The 21,259-nt window shown below is 47.1% G+C and overlaps 1 protein-coding gene across 1 annotated transcript in view; it reads left to right on the top strand.

Annotated features, from left to right (window-relative positions):
* Positions 1–4,038: 4,038 nt before the first annotated feature.
* DOP1B (DOP1 leucine zipper like protein B) overlaps positions 4,039–21,259 on the top strand; it is a 101,128-nt gene continuing 83,907 nt past the window's right edge. The window contains exons 1-2 of the mRNA XM_044919434.1: positions 4,039–4,179; positions 10,461–10,625. Of these exons, the coding sequence (XP_044775369.1) occupies positions 10,488–10,625 (138 nt within the window). The 5' untranslated portion in view covers positions 4,039–4,179; positions 10,461–10,487. The remainder of the gene's footprint in view (positions 4,180–10,460; positions 10,626–21,259) is intronic.

Genomic DNA, 21,259 nt, shown 5'->3' with positions numbered 1-21,259 from the left:
AGGTTTCATTTATTTGGGGGAACTAGGACTATGCAGGTAATCCTGTTAATTTGTATATCACAGCATGCAAAGTGCTTCTGGATTCTCCAGCTTAATGATGGCAGCATGGCAAAGTGTCATTTAGCTCTGACAACCCACACCTCACTTCCTCATCCACTTTGGGTGGAGGGACGTCTGAATCCCACCCAAACTGCATCTCACTTCCTTTAGCCATCTCTACGTTGCCTGATCAAATCCAGCTTGCTCTTGTATTTGTCTAGGACCATAGCTCCCAAGACACCTTAATGACTTCTTGTCTGGCTCTAAAAACATTTTAATGGTTTTCGATAGGTTTCCTTGATATCTTTCATACTCTGGTCTCCGTCTGCAGCCAGCCTCCAGAACCCTGCCAATGATGAGCAGTAGCACCAGGACTTCGGAGTATTTTCAGGTTCTGCCTAATGGAGTCACAGACAGGAAATGCACAAGTAAACAGGCCAGTTCCTTTTATTTCTTCTCCCTTTTTTGTCTCTAGCCAAGCATCATCTTGACATTTTTGGATCAGTGTGTACCTGCTTAGAAGACCATTAATTGTAAACTGCTGACCAGAACAGCATGTCTCATGTTTATGGAAAGGTCATAGGGGACCCTTATGGGATGGTCTGCCCAACACCCTCTGCCCACTGCTTCTTCCCATGTTTGCAGCTGCCACAGCCACAAGGTGACTTTGTCCTGCTAGCCTCTGTTTACTGTTCCAGCTGTAGGCCTGTCTTCTAAGGAGGAGGACTAGCTAGACTGGATCAGGGAAAGCTCAGAGCTATTACTGTGGGTGGCCCCGCCCCGCTCCACATGGTCTATGGAGCAGAGGGAACTAAGTATAGCCAGAAAAAGAAGCAACCAATTCTCAAGAGACACACAGAGTGGCTCCAAGAGAAACTGTCCCACCTCCCACCGTGGCATCCCTTACCTGGCCTCAGACTATTCCTGAGATCCCAGATTCGAAGAGCTGCTCCAAGATACCCCTGAATCCTTAAAAGAAATGTTCCTATTCCTTAAGCTAGTTTGAATTATGTTATTGCTTGCAACTGAAAGGAATCTAATACATGTGCATGAAAATGTTTCACGGTGTGTTGTAGTGAAAAAAATAATTAGGTTTAGAATCAGAAGGAAAAAAAAGAAAAAAAAATCATGAATTGAGAACCATGGCATACTAGGCCATATGTCATGCTTAATATTTTCCCTATGTTGTTTTATGTATTTCTTACAGCTGTCCTTTGAGATAGGTATTAATATCATTTTTCAAATAAGGAAAAAGGCTTGGAGAAGTTGATTAACTTGTCCAAGATCCCACAGTTAAGAGCCAAGAGCCAAGAGCCAGGATCGTATCCAAGTGAAAAACCAGGATTGCAATTCCTTGGTTTTTCTTGGTGCCTAGTGCTTGGCATGCCCAGCTTCACTATTACAAGTCTACAGACCAGGGCAACTCCCTTGGTGTAAAAATTAGGGGAGATGATACATCGAATCTAAGTGATTTATAAGCCATCTGGTTATTAGATCCCCCATTTAGCCTCTGTGTGAACTTTTCCATAAAATAGGTAAATGAAACATGGTTTAAATGTGGCATATTTTAAGTGGATTATCCCATTCTGTGTGTTTTTGAGACACCAAATGGAGCCAGTGATCCTGTCCGAACCAGCTTCTCCATGATACACTTTTCTAGGCTGACACATGCGTGTTAAACCCACAAACAGTATCAGCTTTAGGCCTGGCCTTTGGGCTTCTCCCTCACCTAGTGAACTTCACTAAAGAGTATGACAGACCAAGATCCTGAACAATGATGTAGTATGATAATGACGGGTGATAATGATGATCCTGACAAAGGTTTACGTGTTACTACAAATCAACCACAAAGTGGGCACAGCATCAAATACAGAATTACACAGGACTTTGTCCAGATGGGGTGGTGGAGAATCTAGTTTACAGAAAAGACAGGGTTAGAGGATCACCAGGATTTGCACATGGAAACTCAGAATGTGTTTACCTGGCCAATCTCTCTAACAGGTGGGCCAGCCTGAGCCAGAGAATGTAGTCACAACTTATTTATAACCCCTTCTTTATTATCAGAAGAGGCAAGGATTAAAGTTCTGGTTCAGATTAAATCTGAAATGCTCTGATTAGCATATTATTATGTGAGTAACAGGCTCTATTTATATGTCTTACAGATAAACACAGCTAAGTAGACTTTTAAGTGTGGCAACTTGACCCACGGAAACAGATTTCGTTTAGGAATAAACTTTCAAATCTTAATGCTATCAATCCTGATTATAAGTGTAGGGGTTCTTTTAAGGGTTTATGATACTTGAATCTGTCAAAATTCATTTAAATTAACTTTCCACACACCTGGAGTTCTTTAGAGACTGGTGACAAATACAAGGCATGTATTTTATTTTAATGTATTAGGACAAAGTTATACATGGTGGTTTTGACATGAATAGACTGGTTCTCCCTTTCAGTGGGGAGTATAAGCAGTTCTTTCATTCTTAGTTAAATGCAGTGTGGAGTGTGGCTAGGATTTGAGGAACCCAAAACAAAAGCAAAAAAAACCCACCTCACCTCTTTGGTAACTGTTTTTATAAAAATGGAGTTTCTCATATCTTCATCAGGAAATCAGTTTCATGAAATTAATTTTTTCCCACTAAATGCTTCATCCTTTAGCTTTCCTCTGCTTCTAACTTTAAGACCACTCCTAAAATTGACCATTAGAGGATTTACATCTGGTGCACTTGGTATATGCCAAATGCAGATGGAATCAGAATCAGAAGACTGGGAAGGGGGTCCCGCATCCCAAATGATGAAAATATTCTTGGTGATTTGGGGGCCCGCGATAGATCCCCTTGGGAATCTGATACGAACTATATACCCTTTTCCAAAAACATATACACAAAATGTTCTGTACAACTTCAAAGTGTTCGTGGACCTCCCACTCCCACCTCCTAACTCTTTCAGGGAGACCTAGCTTTTAGGAGCCCCAGACTAGATCTGAAAATTCCTTAAGGGACTGTCAAGGGTTAAATGGTCAGAGGCCTGTGCAGAAATTACCACCTCAATCAACAGGTGCCAGCAGCTTTGGTTGGCTGGGAGCCCCAGCTGGTGCAATCAGGATGCACAGGCGAACTCCGCCTGACTCCAGTCCTTCTAGGTGCGTGTGGCCCTGCAGCTGTCAGGCCAGGTTGGGTGGGTCTGAACTGTGCAGGTCCGGAGGCTCCTGAGGATGACAGGAAGGCGTTAGAGTTTATCTGGAAATATTAATGCTCTTTAGAGTTGATTGAGGTCTCCTTCTGAGCCAGAACCCACACAATGAAACTCATTCCACGAATTAATTCCCTCGCCTCTGACGCCAAGGTCCAGAAAGGTGCGGCCTCTGGGGGCGAGGGCGCCTTAACCAGGTCCCCGGGGCTTCCCGCGGCCCCAGCGCGTATGGAAGGATTCATTTCACCTCCTCCCCGAGGGTTTGGGTGTGGTCCCAGCGGAAAGGATGGGGTGAGCCATGTGCCATCGGCCCCACTTTTCTTGGGCCCCACGGTTCTCGTCCGTACTCCAAAGCCCCTCCTGGAGCACGGTGATCAACTGACCGCTGTCCCCTTCCGTTTGGGTGTGCTTGGGGAGCCCCAGGTGGTAGTCGGAGCCACCCCTCCCACCTCTGCAGGCCTTCCTCGGAGCAGCCCCGCTGCGAGGGCGGCAGTTAGTTGCGGCCGCTGAGAGTGACGCCCACCGCCCGGAGGCTGTGGGGGACTAGGGATTAGAGCCCCACGCCCCAGAGCCGATGTCCAGGACCCGCCCCGCGCGCGCTGAGGTACCGCCTCCTGATCCCGCCCCCCGGGTCAAAGGCCCGCCTTCGGGTTCTGCACCCGCACTGAGGGCTCTCCCTTGGTCCCGCCCCCTGCCCCGCCCCGCGCGCTGAGGGCCCGCCCTGGACCCGCCCCATCCGGCCCGGCCCCGCCCCCCTTTGACGAGGGCCCTCCTCACGATCCCGCCCCGCCGGCTGGGGCCGCCGCCGCTCGGGCTCGGGCGCGGCGCTTCCTCCCCAGTTTCGGCTCCGGGCTGAGCTGCCGGGGCTGCTCGCTCTACCTGCCACAGCCCGGCCAGTTCCTCCGCGCCGCACGTGGGCGCGCCCGCCGACAAGGGACGCTGCCGCCGCCGGTAAGCCAGCCCCGCGCCCTCGGCCGCTGGGCGAAGCCCGGGCAGCTGGGGCGTCTCCTCCCGCGGGCCCGGGAGCGACGAGGCGGCGCGGGCGTCCTCCCCAGGGTGCGCAGGGTTCGAGCGGCGCTGTGAGGGCGGTCCCGGGGCGAGGGGGGCTCCCCGATCGCGGCCCGGGCCCGCGGCGTGCACTGCTGCAGTGCGGGGACGGCCCCGGCGAGGCCGCGCGTGGGCGTGGGCCCCGGCCCGGGACCTCCGAGGGGCAGCCCGGGGGCAGGGCGGGGTCCCTCAGGCTCCCCGGCCCCCCGCGGCAAAGGAAGGGCGGCCAAGCCCTCGCCGGCCCCGCGCGGCCTCCCGTCGGGCAGGTGGAGGTCAGGTGGGTCACCGCCCGCCCTCTCCTCACCTCGGCCGGCGGACGACAGAAAGCCGCGCCTTTGTTTGCGGTGCGGTCCTGGTCCCGGCGGAGGGCTAGGGACCGAAACCTTTGTAAAATGAGGGCTTTTCTGTTAAGGGAAGATCTTAGAGTCTCCCAGACTGTCCCCTGGAGAAGGGATGGGAGCCGCAGTGCGCGCGCTCTCCCCGCCCGGTCCGGGAGTCTTGCAGATTCGCCGCCAGCTGCCGGGTGGATGGACCTTTAGCAACTCGTAGGGCGGCTGCTGATGGAGACTGTTACCCGCAGGTGTTTCCCTAACCTGAGACAGTCGCTCTGTATTTGGAGAAACCTTTGTAGGATTTTTTGGTAAGGCCATGGAGGCCTTCCCCTCCCCCCCCACAAAGCCTGCTCCCGTTAGTCTTAAAATTTTTTCCACTGCAATTTAATTACCACTCTGAAAGACCAAATTCAAAATAATGTGCCCCAGAGTTGATTAAACCAATGGCAGAAGAATGTTTCTGTGCTGTCGACTAAGAGTCATTATCTAATGTTCTTGCTTGTGAGAGGGTGGCTGTTTGTGATTTTTCACTCTTTTCATCTAATTCATATGTTCCTTCATGTAAACATCTTTACAGTTGACTTCCTTCTGATCTGGCAGTTGCTTTTTCGCCTAAACTTGTTTTTCTAAGAATTTAGAATGGATAAGATGAGAAATTTCTTAATGACATATTCAGCTTTAAGGCGGATACATCTGGTCAGATATACTTGTTTATATGATTACTTCTTTGTGTATGTAATTATTAGTAGGCTATGGAACTCTTACCAGTTTTACTGAGCTCAGTCTCTCACAGGAAAGGTATTCAGGATAGGTTGCAAGATCATTGTCAGAAGAGCTATTTAGGGGCTGAACTGTTAATTTTACCTGTAGCATAATATAGTAAATAAAGGCTCTGTGCCATTGTGCTAACCTGAGCTGGATTCCTATCTCTGCCGGTTGGTTGTTGAGGGCCCTGGGCAATTTTCTGGGGGCCTGATTCCCAATATACTCCTCTTGAGCAGCCTCAAGATAATACCCATGTCATAGGATTCTTGTGTGTTGCATAAGATAAATGCATGCATAATGATGGATTTACCAAGCCCACCCAGACTTGCCTAGTAGCATAGTATTGAATGCCCCATATTTTGAAATAAAGGAGCTTGCTTGAATGACTATTTCTAAACTTCTCATCTGTGCTTTTAGTTACACGGAATAGTACTTTCTTCGTGTAGCCAACCATAACATCGAACTGCTCCAGTTACCTGCTCTACCTGGCCAACACCTGCCTTTCCATGAGCAGTGGTGCCTTTTTGCCACCCCAGCTCCTAATTACAAACTATCGCAGATGAAGGCTCTCCCTTGTTTTTTGTTTTTTTAAGATTTATTTGTTTATTTGAGAGAGAGAGCGAGCAAGAGAGCAGCAGAGGGAGAGGGAGACCCGCTGAGCTGGGAGTCCCATGTGGGGCTCCATCCCAGGACCCGGGGATCATGACCTGAACCAAAGCACACGCTCCATGGACTGAGCCACCCCGGCACCCCAAGGCTCTCTTCCTACTAACTAGCCACCCACATTTGACTCTGAGCACTCCTCTGCTGGTAGTTGGGCTTCCTCTGTCTTTTCCTTGTGCCAGTGTTAACTCAGGACACCTTCTGTCACTGTGTGTGCCACCTTAAATGGAAATTATGTGTTTAGGTATTTCCTCTTGTATTATGTTATGAACTATGGAAGTGGAACTCTGGTTTTTTTTTCCATGTTTCCTAGCCCAGTGCTTAGACACAATATGGTGAAGACTGTGCATGGAGTTTTGCAGTGGTTGAGATGCTACATTTCAAACCTGTAAATTTCCTGGGAAAAAAAAAAGCTGTGGACTATTTGGATGTACTAACATCTTACTTGGGAAAATAAACTACCATCTCTCATTGCCGTCCTTTAATATTTTTAAAAAGTGTGAAGGCAAAGGGCACCTGGGTGGCTCAGTTGGTTAAGCGACTGACTCTTGATTTTGGCTCAGGTGATGATCTCAGGGTCCTGGAATGGAGCTGCACATTGGGCTCTGCGCTCAGTGCAGAGTCTGCTTGAGGATTCTCTCCTCCCTCTGTCCCTCCCCCTGCTTGCACGCTCTATCTCCTAAAATAAATCTTAAAAAAAAAAATGTAAAGGCTAGTATTTCAGAAAAAGAGGCCTTCGCAAGAATCAGTGGGCAGTCTTATTGTGTACGTTCATATACAAAGTACAGTATATTTTTGCAGAGAGCCACAGCATGTGCAAAGGCTCTGTGATAGGCAGAGTCAGTTTAGAATAAGCAGAGTGCCTTGAAGAGAGAGGCCCTTGTAGGCCGTGGGGTGGGGAAGTTTGGATTATTATAAGCTTAATGGGAAGAGTTTAAACATGGTGGGGATGTGCTGTAATTTATGTTTTAAGAGGATTCTTGGACTGCTATGTGAAAACCATTGGAGAGGGGTGAGAGTGAAGGAGAACCATCAGGAAGTGTCTGCAGGCTTATAGGGAAAGATGGCTTGCGCAGTGGTGCGGCGGAGATGGAGAGCAATCGAGTCCACAGATATTTTGGAAGAACAAGAAGTGGGACTTGGGTGAGTAAGGCAAGTGAAGAGAAGGAAGAGTGGGGCACCTGGGTGGCTCAGTCGTTAAGCATCTGCCTTCAGCTCAGGTCATGATCCCAGGGTCCTGGGATCGAGCCCCGCATCGGGCTCCCTGCTCCGCGGGAAGCCTGCTTCTCCCTCTCCCACTCCCCCTGCTTGTGTTCCCTCTCTAGCTGGCTATCTCTCTCTCTCTCTGCCTGTGTCAAATAAATAAATAAAATCTTTAAAAAAAAAAAAAAGAAGAAGAAGAAGGAAGAGTCCAGGATGATGTCAAAGGTCCCATGAATGGTGGGGCGGGCCACTTCCTGAGGAAAGGAAGACTGGAGAAGGAGCACTGAGCAGGTAGAATCAAGAGTATAGGGATTTTTTAAAAACAGCTTTACTGAGGTGCAGTTTTTTTAAAAAAGATGTTATTTACTCATTAGGGAGGGGGAGCGAGCATGAGCCGGAGTGGGGGGCGGGTCAGAGGGAGAGGAGAAGCTGACTCCCCACTGAGCAGGGAGCCCGACATGGGGCTCCATCCCAGGACCCTGAGATCATGACTCAAGCTGAAGGTAGACGCTTAACTGACTGAGCCCCCCAGGCACCCTCTCAAGGTGTAATTTATAGACCATAAGTCTTATACATTGATTTCAGTGTACAATTCAGTGATTTTTAGTAAATTTACAGAGTTGTGCAACCATTGCCGTAATTCAATTTTAGCACGTTTCCATTACCCCCGGAAGATTCCTATGCCCATTTGCAGTTCCTCCTTGTTGCTACTCCATTCCCTAGGCGACCACTAATCTACTGGCCATCTCTACAGATTCACTTGTTCTGGACATGTAATATGAATGGAATCATACAATATGTGGCCTTTTGTGTGGCTGCTTCTGCTATGTTAGGTATTTCTCAGGTTCACCCTTACTGTCGTATATATCAGTACTTTGTTCATTGTATGGCTAGACCATATTTTGTTGATGGATGTTTGGGATGCACTAAGTTTGAGACACCACCTATGGCAGATCTGGGCAGATGAGTCAAGTAGGTATTTGCATGAATCTGGACCTCAGAGGGGAAGGTTTGGGCAGGCATTATAAATCCAGGGTCATTAGCATGAAGATGGTATTTGTAAGTTGTAGGAATGGGGAAATGACCAAGGATAGAAAGAGAACAAAACTTGGTGCCAGGGAATGGCAATATTTGGCAATAGGATAGAGGAGGATTAGCCGGCAGAGGAGACGGAACAGTGGAGAGGCAGAAACCAGCACAGGGCTGGTGGGGCCAGAGGAGGGTATGGGCTGAAAGGAGGCTGTTTTGCGAAGTAGGGAATGGTCTGCTGCACAGTACTGCTGAGAGGTAAAAAGTCCACTGACGTTGGAAACTTGGAAGTTGTGGTGGCCTTGGGAATATCGGAATGGGCACAGAATGACCAGAAAGTGAAGTAGCGGATACCATGGGATTCTCAGAAATTCACCAATGAATGAAAGATTCAGGTTTAAAGAACATGTTGTACCTACAGTTCAGTTTCTTTCCTCTATGATATTTGCCATTTTGCCTGAGGACACACAACTTGGTTAGCTAACTACAGCATTCTCAGTGTGTTTAACGGTATCACATTGCTCTATATTTTACTGTCTTTTCAGACTGTGTACTAGTGAAATACTAGCCTCGTATATCAGGATTGTGTTTGGTTGTGAGTAGCAGAAAACTTGATTGAACGGTGGCTTAGATCAGCTCTTCTGTGCAGAAAACATCGAGTCCAGGGTTGACGTGGTGCCTTCTTAAAGTCATCTCTGGCTTCAGCTGCTATGTCTTTCTACTTAACCACAAAAGTTGTACACCCAGGATGGCTTTTGCCTCTTGCTTGCCACACATGGCTTCCCCTCCAATATCAAACCTTTGTTCCAGGCAGAAAGAGGGGCAGGAGTAAAAAGGGCAAGAGGCCCGGGCCAGAGGAGTCTACCTCCTTTCAAACGGCTTTCCTGGAGGCCCCACCACCAGCTTCTACTGACCCCTCATTGCCTAGAGCTGTTAGCACTATCCTGAGCAAAATTTGGGTTCCCTTAGTATGGAAAAGGGGACAAGGAATTTTAGGGTAGGTGCCTGCCACGCTTTAAGTAGATCTTCATCAGATGAAGACTAAAGGAGGGCAAATCAGAACCCTAAGGCGTCCCTTTTGAGAAAATGCCAAAGTATGGAACTTGGTGCCAGATCAAGGGAACCATTGAACATTTCCATATCTTGTGGAATATTTCTCAAAGTTGTAATTTGTTTGAATAAACTGATAGATTGATCTACAGATTTTTTTTGTTAATGAAAAAATAAAAACAAAACTTGACATAAGCATGCACTCGTATTGCATCCATTGTCACGTATAAATGATGGATATTTTCATGAAGTCAAATGAGTGCAGCATTCCGTGCTGTTCTTTGTTTCCTTCTGTCACCTTGGAGACAAAAAGAGGAAATGGTTGCTGTTGGAGCCAGGATGAGACCGTATTGGTCTCAGGCTTTATAATAGCTGCAGTGGTTCATACATAATGAATGCATCTAGCCACAGGAAAAAAATAAAAGAATCCGCCAAAGAATATACAAGGTCAAGAAGAATAAAATGGTGATTGCTTGGGCCCTGGCGTCACCACCCCATGTCCAGGCTCTACACATAGAGGCGTGGAGCTGTCAGGGCAGCGGCTGGGTGGGGTGATTGGTGGGTGATTGGAGCTTAGTAGCTAAACAGGCACCTGGTGGATTTCTGGCGACACTGATTTCAAACAGTGCACTCTTACATCCTCATTTTTTAAACCTTTTTTTCCCCCTATCAGATTTTCTTCTAGAATATTTCCAATCCTCTGACGTAGTCTAGTTGTAAAGGATTGGATCACTAAAGAGGTTGCTCTGGTTAATAGCATTGACCTGCTTTTCCTTAGCTTTTATAAATGCCCTACAGTAGGAAGGGCCACCTGCATTCAGAATTACCAGCGGGCAACAATATTTAGTGAGCGGCTTTGTAAGTTTCACTCCTGAATTAATTTTGTCAGTTAAGAGGAATCCTGGCATTTTTGCTTCTTTTCTGCTCTGTGCATTTGTCTCCCTCAGAATCCAAGAGGACCGGAACTGTTTGTCTTTTGTCTACCACAGTGCCTGGCCCAGGAGCCTTGCTAAATATTTGAGTTGCATTGCTGAGTGAGTTTGTGCACGGTTGTTTTGTGGACACGTGTCCACTGTAGCTCTGGGCCGGGAATGCTCTGTGTCCTTGAGTAGCTCCCTCATTTCTTTCTTGATTCACTTTTAGATACTTTCTCCACTGTGAGAATGTAAGATGGATCCAGAAGAGCAGGAACTCTTGAATGATTACAGATACAGAAATTACTCTTCGGTGATAGAAAAGGCTTTAAGAAATTTCGAGTCCTCAAGTGAATGGGCGGATCTCATATCTTCACTGGGCAAGCTCAACAAGGTATGTGGGGTGTAGAGTATTTAGATTGCATGGAGGCGGGGACACAGCTGTCTTTTTATTGTTTCAAGGAATTCTGTTTATTATTACATGACATGCTGATTATAACAATTAGAAAATGCTGATAAGAAAATCTACCCATAATTCTGTAATTCTAGTTACCTGCTGTTAACCTGGTCAGTATACTTCCTTCCTTCCAGCTTTTTTTTTTTTTCCTTCTGGGCATAGAATTATACCGTGGATGTAGTCGATGGAATAGCTGAACAGTCTTTTTCTCAACTATATTCACGTCTAAATAAGATAAACTTGAAAATTGACCAATCAGTTATTCAAAGATAAATTATCTTTTTTTTTTAAGATTTTATTTATTTGAGAGAGAGAGAAAGTGGGGGGAGGTGCAGAGGCAGAGGGAGAGAATCCCAGTCAGACTCCCCGCTGAGCGTGGAGCCCAATGCAGGGCTGGATCCCAGGACCCCAAGATGAGGACCTGAGCCGAAACCAAGAATCAGAGGTTCAACCGACTCCACCACCCAGGCGCCCCAAAGATGAATTATCTTTCATGTGCTACTTAGGATTTTTATGGCTTTTTCTTCTTTGGTCTATTTTTTGGCCATTTGACTGCTGATGGGTAACTCATGGAAGACCAGGGGATGACATAAATACTGAAATCTGCCCAGAAATTGTGAGTGTGTTTGGATGAGGAGAAAAGGGTCTGGTCTAGGAAGATCAAAACTGGTCCCAACGCAGGACTTGATCCCAGGACCCTGAGATCATGACCTGAGCTGAAGATAGACGCTTAACGACTGAGCCACCCAGGTGCCCCACTTAGGTTGTGTGTTGTCTTTTCACCTTTTTGAGGGCACCCGTAATGCAAAAGTTTTAAATTTCTTTTTTCTTTTTTTTAAGTAGGCTCCACGCTAGGCGTGGAGCCCAACATGGGGCTTGAACTCACAACCCTGAGATCAAGGCCTGAGCTGAGATAAAAGTTAGATGCTTAACTACCTGAGCCGCCCAGGCTCCCCAGAAGTTTTTAATTTTGATAGAGTCCAAGCTACCTACTTTTTCTTCTGTTGTGCTCTTGGTGTCATATCTAAGAAACCATTGCTGAATCCAAGATCATGAAGATTTTCCCCTGTATTTTCTTCTGAGAGTTTTATGTCTTAGCTCTTACATTTAGGTCTTTGATCCATTTTGAGTTAATATTTATGTGTGGTGTGAAGTAAGGTCCTGAATGTATTCTTTTGTAGGAAATCCAGTTGTCCCAGCACCATCTGTTGGAGAGACTGTTCTTTCCAAGGGCCTTGGAACCCTTGTTGAAAATCAGTAGGCCATAAGTAGATGGCTTCATTTCTGGACTTCCATTTCTTTTCCATTGACCTATCTGTCTATCCTTAGGCCAGTGCCATACATTTTGATTATTGTAGCTTTGTAGTAAGTTTTGAAATGGGGAAATGACTTTGTTGTTCCAACTTTGTTGTGCTGGATTGTTTTGGCTATTCTGGATCCCTTGAAATTCCATATGCATTTTAGGATCAGCTTGTCAATTTCTGCCAACAAGCCAATGGGATTTTGGTAGGGATTGCTGTGACTCTGTAGATCACTTGGGGAGAATTGCCATGTGAACAATATTAAGTCTTCCAAGTCCGTGAACACTGGATGTCTTCCATTTATTTAGGAACATACACATTTTGAGCTAGCTAAAATAATAAACTTGGTCAGTGCAATTCTGAAGCCATGAAGTATCCTTTAAACAAGCCTTGTTTCAGTATGCCCGAAAAGCTTCCTAAAATGTTTAATCATTTTAACCTACCTTTTAAAATGCAGGTTCAAGTACAGATGAACCCTTCTTGGAGGAGCTTTAAAAGCGTTGGCTATTTGTGCATTCAGTAGCTGTGTGAGTCCCTGCAACATGCTAGTACTGTCCCAGGCATCAGGGCACAGCAGAGAGCAAAACCAGCAAGACCCTGCCCACGTGGGGGCCAGGGGAAAGCCGGATGGTAAAATATACAGGATGGTAGGTAGTGATGAGCGTGTGGGAACAGTAATGAAGGGAGCGGTGAGCGTTGAGGACGCATTGTGATATTAAGTGGGGTCTTTAAGGAAGGCCTTGCTGAGAAGGCACCCTTTGACCAAGTGCAGAGGCTCTGGTGTGTCTGAGGCCAGTGAGGTCACACACCAAGCGAGGGATGGGGAGAGTGTAGGATACAAGGCCATAGAGGAAGGGGTGGGGAGGGCATCTAATCTTGTAGGTCCTTTAAAATTGGAGTCTGACAGTGGCCACTGAGTCAGGGGCTGGCGGGTGCCCCGGAGGGCAGCTGAGCCAGGAGCATGGCCTGGCTTAGCATGCTAGAGCAGGTTCCAGCTGCTCTGTAGGGGGTAGAGAATGGGTGGGGGTCAGGCAAGGCAGAAACAGGGAGACCATTTAGGAGCTGTTGCTGTAACAGAGGTGGGCCAGTGGAGAAGGGTTTGGATTTTGAATATACTTCGAAGGTACAACAATTTGTTTATGGATCAAATTTGGGATACAAGAGAAAAAGAAGAGTCAATCAAGTAGGACTCGCAGGTTTTCTTCCAGAAGCCATAAGATGCAATGGGGAGGGAGCCTGGGGAAGACCCCGCTCCATGAGGTGGGCAGGGAGACCAAGGGTTCACTTTGGGACTGGCCAGTTTGAGGTGTCTGGTCGATGTTCCCATCTGATGTCTGTAGGCAGTTGGATATGAGTGATACTGAATAAAAGTTTAAAAAAACAAATTTTTGTTATAGTCGGTACCCAATCCTGTGTAATGGCGCTACTGTGTTTTCTGTGCTCGAGCTTCCTGTTTTCTGTTGCTATGTATGATTAAATGATGACCGAAAAAATTTGCAAGACATCGGTGGGATGAGGTGACACTGTCGATCTTTGCCTCAGCCCTGCCTCTGACAGCTAACATTCCGAGAGAGCATACCATGTGCTAAGGACTTGATGTGCATTATTTTATATTGCAGCATATCTGGAGACTGGTTCTCAGACTAAGCAACTTCTGCAAGATGAGAGCCAGCAAGTGCAGAGAGGGCTCAAACCCCGGCTGCCTGGCTGCCAAGCCCATGCTCTTGAGCTTTTTTCATGTCACTATCTGTGTGTCTCACATAAAGGGACAGGAATACACCTTTTTGATGTCAGGGGCACCGTCTTCACTATCCAAACGAAGCAGGTACAATGAATTACTAAGACTCATTTTACTGACGAAGGTTAACTTGCCTGATGTTGCATGGCTGCTAAGTGGTTGTTATGGGTTGAGTTGTGTCCTCCAAAAAAAAATATATTGATGTCCTAACCCCCAGTGTCTCAGAGTGTGACCTTATTTGGAGATCGGGTCTTTACAGAGCTAATCGAGTTAAAGTGAAGTCATTAGGATGGGCCTGATCCACTCTGACTGGAGTCCTTATAAAAAGGGGCAGTTTGGACACAGACACAGACGTGCATAGAGGGACGACGCCATGTGAAGAGGAAGGCAGAGATCTGGCTGATGCGATTATAAGGCTAGAACAGGTGAGATTGCCGGCAAACTACCAGAGGCAAGAAGAGCAGTCTGGAATGTATTCTCCCTCGCAGCCCCCAGAAGGAACCAACCAGCTGACACCTTGATCTTGGACTTCCGGCCTCCAGAGCTGAGAGACAATCTGTTTCTGTTGTTTAAGCCGTCCAACATGTGGTGCCATGTTACCGCAGCCTGGCAAACTGATACAGTGGTAGGACCAAGATATATTGAACACCTGGGTGCTGGGGATACGGCATTGAACACAAGTTCATAAGGCTTTGTTGGCAAAAGACAGACAATGAATAAATATGTGATATCAGCTGCTGGATGCTAAGGAAAAATAAAGCAGGCAAGGGAACTAGGGTAGGGAGGAAGGAAGGTCGGGTGTTAGTTCAGACAGGAATGGCTCTGATAACATGACATTTGAGATTTGAGCAGAGGCCTGGATGCAGTGAGCGAGCTGGCGGGGAGACCATCTGGGGTGTGGGCCTGTGTCCAAGGTACAGTAGGGGGCGGGTGTGGTTGGGGTGGAGCGGTGATAGGAGCCGAGGGGGGAGAGGTAGCCAGGGCAGATCACACAGTCTTGTTCCACAAGGGAGGAAGGACCACTGAGCAAGGTGCCCGCTGCCTTCGTTACCTGCTGGAAGCATCCCTCTGGCTGATGCGTGGGCAGTGAGCCTGAGCGTGGGAGCCTGCTGTGGTGGCAGTGGGCAGCTTTTGCAGCTAGATCAGAGGTACTGGGGCAGAGGATTTGGGAAGGTGCTGGATGGAGCAAGCCCCAGTCAGTGTCGGCATTCACTTATCTCCTGGGAGACTCACAACTTCTGCATTCAGGGAACCTGATGAGAGTTGATGTGAATAAGGAGGTTAAGGCTTTGGCAATGGTCAGATTGCTTGGACTTATACATGTACACAGAAATTCAGTGAGTAAATTAGTGACCAATTAGTAAAAGACCTTTATAGTGTGAATAGAAACACTATTGTAGGTTAATAGTAAGGTTAGGTCAAGATGCTATTTAATTAAGGTAGGTGATTGTTGGTAATAAAACATTAACCATAGACAAGAACGGAAGGCTCATCTAGCTCAACTCTTGGATGAGAAAATTGGGCCCCAAGAGGTCTTGGTTTGTTAGACTATGAGTTCTAATTATATCAGTTTTTAAACTTTCGGTATTGTCTTCTGAATTTCATGTATTAGAGAAAAGTTTACCTTTTATGGCTTTCAGGTATAGCAACATGAATAGGGTAATTTTTGCTTAATTGTTTATCTGAGACTTCAAGCCATCATCTTTCACTGATTATTTTTAGATAAATTTTAATTAACAAGTACAAATTGAGCCCTGGCAAACCCAACCACTTGCCAAGCCTGGGTTACAACTTTGATTATGGAAACGGAGCATAGTAGAAATGAATAAACTCTGTGCATTTAAAAACTTTATCTATGGGGCACCTGGGTGGCTCAGTCGTTAAAACGTCTGCCTTTGGCTCAGGTCATGGTCCCGGGGTCCTGAGATCGAGCCCTGTGTTGGGCTCCCTGCTCAGCGGGGAGCCTGCTTCTCCCTCTCCCACTCCCCCTGCTTGTGTTCCCTCTCTCGCTGTGTCTCTCTCTGTTAAATAAATAAAATCTTTAAAAAAAAAAAAAAGATTTTATTTATTTATTTGACAGAGAGAGAGACAGCGAGAGAGGGAGCACAAGCAAGGGGAGTGGGAGACGCTTAACGACTGAGCCACCCAGGCGCCGCTAAATAAATAAAATCTTTTAAAAAAAACAAAAAACCTGATCTTTGAAACTCCTTTTTTTTTTTTTTTTTTAAGATTTTATTTATTTATTTGACAGAGAGAGACACAGCGAGAGAGGGAACACAAGCAGGGGGAGTGGGAGAGGGAGAAGCAGGCTTCCCGCAGAGCAGGGAGCCCGATGTGGGACTCGATCCCAGGACCCCGGGATCACGACCTGAGCTGAAGGCAGTCGCTTAACCAACTGAGCCACCCAGGCGCCCGAAACTCCTTTTTAAAAAACGTCATAATGGTCCTTAACGAAGCACCATTTTTTTTGCTGCTTTTTTTCAGCACCCTGCTGTTTCATGAAATGGCCAGAAAGCAGGTGACATGAATAGCAAGAGAAATAGGAGGTGCTGGGTATTGTTAGTTTCAGCTTCTCAAGTCTTAGCGCTTAAGGACAGTACCTCCTTGTTAACGCAGAGCCTTCTTGTGGCATTTCAGAGTTAGCGCTGCATTATTTCCGGAAGAACGTGGGCTGGAGATGGGAGACCAGGTGAACTGTTCTGGTCTACAGCTGAACTGATCAGCTTCGGGACCTCTCTACCTGGAAACTCCATGAGTCTGAGCTGGATTCTGATTCTTACCCTAACCCTATCAACTACTTTTCTCTGTTAGATAGTATTATTAGTTCAGATAAAGCTTCTTTAGTCTGAGGTCTGTATTAGTCAGCTAAGCTGTGATAGCAAAATCCCACACACTCGGCGACTTAACAGAAATTAACTTTTGCACAGTTCTGGAGGCTGGAAGTCCAAGATCAAGGTGCCAGCAGATTTGGTTTCTTCTGAGGCCTCTCTCCTTGTCTTGTAGGTGGCCACCTTCTCTCTGTGTCCTCGTATGGTCTCTCCACTGTGCATGTCTAGGTCTTAATCTCCTCTTACAAGGACATCAGTCATATTGGACATCACCTAGACATTTTACCTTAATTGCCTTTCCAAAGGCCCTGTCTCCAGATAGTCACATTGTAAGGTACTGGGCGTGAGGGTTTCAACATAGGAGTTTGGGGGACACAATTTAGCCTGTAACAGGGTCTGACAATGAAGTGCAGATTGTCTCTCCATATACCAGTTCTTCCAAAAAGCTTATTTCTGATGGAATCCCAGATGGTTTTCCATCACACCCCTTATGGAATGGTAGAGCGTTACTTCTTTGATGTTATTTTTACTGCCCTGCAACATCATGAAGAACTTCACTGCTGGCACGTGTGGTGATGGGATGTGTGCCAAGAACTTCCCGACTGTCTCAGTTTGTGTGGACTGCTGTAACAAAACACCCGAGACCGGATTCGGAAGAGCAGGCCTTCCTCTCTCACGGTTCTGGAGGCTGGGGTTCAAGATCAGGGCACTGGCAGAGTCAGGGTCTGGTGCGGGCTACTTCCTGGTTCACAGATAGTTGTTCCATTGTGTCCTCACATGGCGGAAGGGGCCAGGGAGCTCTGTGAGGTCCCTTTTTTTTTTTTTTTTAAAGATTTTATTTATTTCTTTGACAGAGAGATAGAAGAGCACAAGCAGAGGGAATGGCAGAGGGAGAAGGAGAAGCAGGCTCTGCACTGAGCAGGGAGCCCGATGCGGGACTCGATCCCAGGACCCCGGGATCATGACCCGAGCCGAAAGCAGACGCTTAACCATCTGAGCCACCCAGGCGCCCTGTGAGGTCCCTTTTATAAGGGCACTAATCCCAATCGTGAGGCCTCCACCGTCATGGCCTAATTGTTCCCCCAACCTCCCCCTTCCTCCAGTGCTATCATACTGCAGGACGCAAACACTCAGACCATAACACCAATGATTCGTGTCCCATCTGACTTTACCTCACAAGCTCTGCACCAGCTTTCTCGTAGGGGCCTTGTTGTGGGGTATCTTTTGGGGGGGGGTTGTCCTTCCAGTTGGCTTTTCCCATATGTCTCCTTATGTCCTCCTCCCCAGCCTCTTCCTCTTTCCCATGAGATGAGATTTATTTTTTTATTTTTTTAGGATTTTACTTATTTATTTGCCAGAGAGAGAGAGCAAGAGAGCACAGCAGGGGGAGTGGCAGGCAGAGGGAGAGGGAGAAGCAGGCTCCCCGTGGAGCAGGGAGCCCGATGCAGGGCTCAATCCCAGGACCCCAGGATCATGACCTGAGCCAAAGGCAGATGCTTCACCAACTGAGCCACCCAGGCGCCCCATGAGATGCGATTGAAAGCACTGCTCCTGATCCCCCTGGACCAGACTCCATCCAGCCGGTGACCTGGGGCAGGACCTGAGCCCCTCCCAGCCTTCACTGTTGATGAATTGCAGCTCTGAGCCTGTGATGCCTGGTTCCTTCTTGTCACCTCACTGTGAGGGGCCATTTTTTTTTTTAAGATTTTATTTTTATTTGACACAGAGACAGAGACAGTGAGAGAGAGAGAGCATAAGCAGGGGGAGCAGCAGGCAGGCAGAGGGAGAGGGAGAAGCAGGGTTCCCGCTGAGCAGGGAGCCCGACGCGGCTCGATCCCAGGACCCTGGGATCATGACCTGAGCCGAAGGCAGACGCTTAATGACTGAGCCACCCAGGCGCCCCAGAGGGGCCATTTTGTTAGAGTGATACCTCAGTTTGGGCAGTTCTAGTTGTTTCCCAGCGATCTTCTGCTGCCACATATGGCAGTGACCCAAGGGTAGAGGCAGGTACGTGTGGTGTTAGGGTCCTTCTAGAAGGATGTGGCCTGAATGCCTTCTGGGAAGAGACCAAATTGGAAGGTTGTCTGTGGCAATTACTGATTCTTCACGTGTCAGCAAAGTAGAACTGTTTCTTTGCAGGACGGTGGTAAACACCAGGCTCGTTTGCTTCTGGCAGTGTGCTGATGTCCTTGGCACCAGAAGTTAGAAGACGTAGCTAATAGAAAGTCCAGTAGAACTCCCCATCCTACTGTGGCAGAGGCTGCCAAGTCCCTTGCCCTTCTGTCCTCCTCCTCTTGGTAGGTGACGCGTCGGGCTCAGACGGCATTATTGCTCCTTACCCTGTCCCACGTTCTCCGGAAGGAGCTGAGAATTGACAAGGGGGTCGCTGATTCGGGCTTGTGGGAGCTGCCTCAAGCAGCTGACACGGTCCTTTTGGAAGGAACATTCCTCTGCTGAAATCAGGAGACTGATATACTTTCAGTAATTTATAGCTAGGGTAGTGTATATATTTTGCATGTCAATAGAGGATATTTTTGCTGTTCTTTGAGATCTGCTGGAGGGGTGGAAATAGTCCAGATCTGGGCAGGTGAGTTGTTCCCCCAGTAATCTAATAGCAAAAGCACATCTGGGGGGAGAAAAAGCTCATCTAGCAGAATTGAGTTTATGGATAAGGAAAGAGCTTGTTGTCTGCTTATGTTTTATAAATTCTGTCAAGAAAGTTATGGAACTAGAAATTTCACATCAGGCCATGGTAAGGAAGGTGCTATGGACTGAATTATGTCTCCCCCATCCCCACCAAACTCGTGTGCTGGAGGCCTGAGCCTCAGTGTGACTGTATCTGGAGATACATCTTCAGGAAGTAATTAAGATTAAATGAGGTCATTCATTAGGGTGGGGCCCTAATCCAATAGGTTAGTGGCCTTATAAAAAGAGGGAGAGAGCGAGACATGTCTCTCCTCCATGTGGTGAGCACACAGTGAGAAGGTGGCCGGAGAACCGAGTTAGCACCTTGATCTAGGACTTCTAGCCTCCAGAGCTGTAAGAAGTAAGTTTCTGTTGTTTGAGCCACCTACTTTGTGATATTTTGTTACAGTAGGAATTAAGTTAAACTTGGCTATTTTTCAAAAAGGACAGCTGATTGAACGTGAACGCCTGTGTTCAGGCTTGTATGTGAGCCAAATACAGGCATTCCCATTTATTTATCTTTTTTTAAATGGTCTTTTCCTTTTTCCTTTTTCTTTTTTATGGCTTTGCTGACATGCAATAAACTACATATACTTGAAGTATATAATTTGATGAGTTTTGACATGTGTATATCCCTGTGAAACCATCATCCCGCGAAGATAATGGGCATGTATCTATCACCCCCAGATGTTTCCTCCCCTCCTTGCCTCCCCCCTATCCCTCTCTGCCCCTGTCTCCAGGCAGCACTGATCTGCTAGTTTGCATTTTCTAAAATTTTATATAAACAGAATCATATGGTATATACCCTTTACTCCCTGGTCTGGCGTCTTTCACTTGGCAAACCAGTTTGAGAGTCAGCCAGGTGATTGTGTAGATGGACAGTTCATCCCTTTTTACTGCTGAGTAGGATGCCATGAATGTATACCACTCATTTGTCCATTTCCCTATTAATGGACATTTTGGATTTCTTCCAGTAGATACATATTCAACTTTTTAAAAAACTGGCAAATCTTTTTCCAAAGTGGTTGTATCATTTTATACCTCTCCAGCAGTGTACAGGAACTCCAGTTATTCCATATCCTTGCCAATGCTCAGCATGGCCAGTCTTTATTTTAGCCATTTTAGTGGGAGTGTAGTAGTAGCTCCTTGTGGCTTTTGCATTTCGCATTTAAATGACCACCAGTTAGAGGGGCGCCTGGGTGGCTCAGTCGGTTAAGCATCTGCCTTCGGCTCAGGTCACGATCCCAGGGTCCTGGGATCGAGCCCCATGTCGGGCTCCCTGCTCAGTGGGGAGGCTGCTTCTCCCTCTCGCCCCAGCTCCTGCACTCTCTCGCTCTCTGTCTCTCAAATAAAATCTTTAAAAAAATCAAAATAAATGACTACCAATTAGAGAGTTAGTACGTGATCACTGTAAATTTGTGTTAATCTTATAGAAATACAATACAAAGATAACCATAAGAATCTACACTACTTTATTGTATGGAGTAGGAAAAAAGTAGGATGACGTATGCAACCATCCAAGTGAGGGAGGTGTGTCGTTACCCGTGTGAAAAAGGCTCATGATAAAACGGGCAAAAAAGCCTAGTTGAACAGTCATACATACCTCTAGTCTTGGATGTGGGGGAGACAAAATGGGGGGCGGGGTTGTATGGAAGGGGGCGAGGTCTGGAAGCCCTTACTGCTGGACTGGTTTGCTTCCGGATTTTCCTGGTTCTAAATGAAGCTCTCGTGAACGTCTTCGTGCATGTGGCTGATGTTGCCAATGCGCATCGCCAGAGGTAGAGAAGCTGTGTCCGTGGGCATAGAGCTAACCCCTTGGTCACACGCGTCTGCGATCTGCTCATCGTCTGCACTGACACCATGGCCCTTACCCGGCTGCGCTTCAGAGTGTGTCTGTCCCCAGGACTGGGTTCTCTACACCGACCTAACCCTCCTCTGTTTCAGAGTCTTTCTACTGTGGCCAGGCTGTTTTCCTCCAATGAACTTTAGAATCATTTGTGAAGTTACATCTTGGGGGGG

Source organism: Neomonachus schauinslandi, chromosome 1, assembly GCF_002201575.2.
Source record: "Neomonachus schauinslandi chromosome 1, ASM220157v2, whole genome shotgun sequence".
Classification (NCBI taxonomy): Eukaryota; Metazoa; Chordata; class Mammalia; order Carnivora; family Phocidae; genus Neomonachus; species Neomonachus schauinslandi.
Note: the sequence above shows the minus strand (reverse complement) of the source record. Positions and strands in the feature narration are given on the sequence as shown.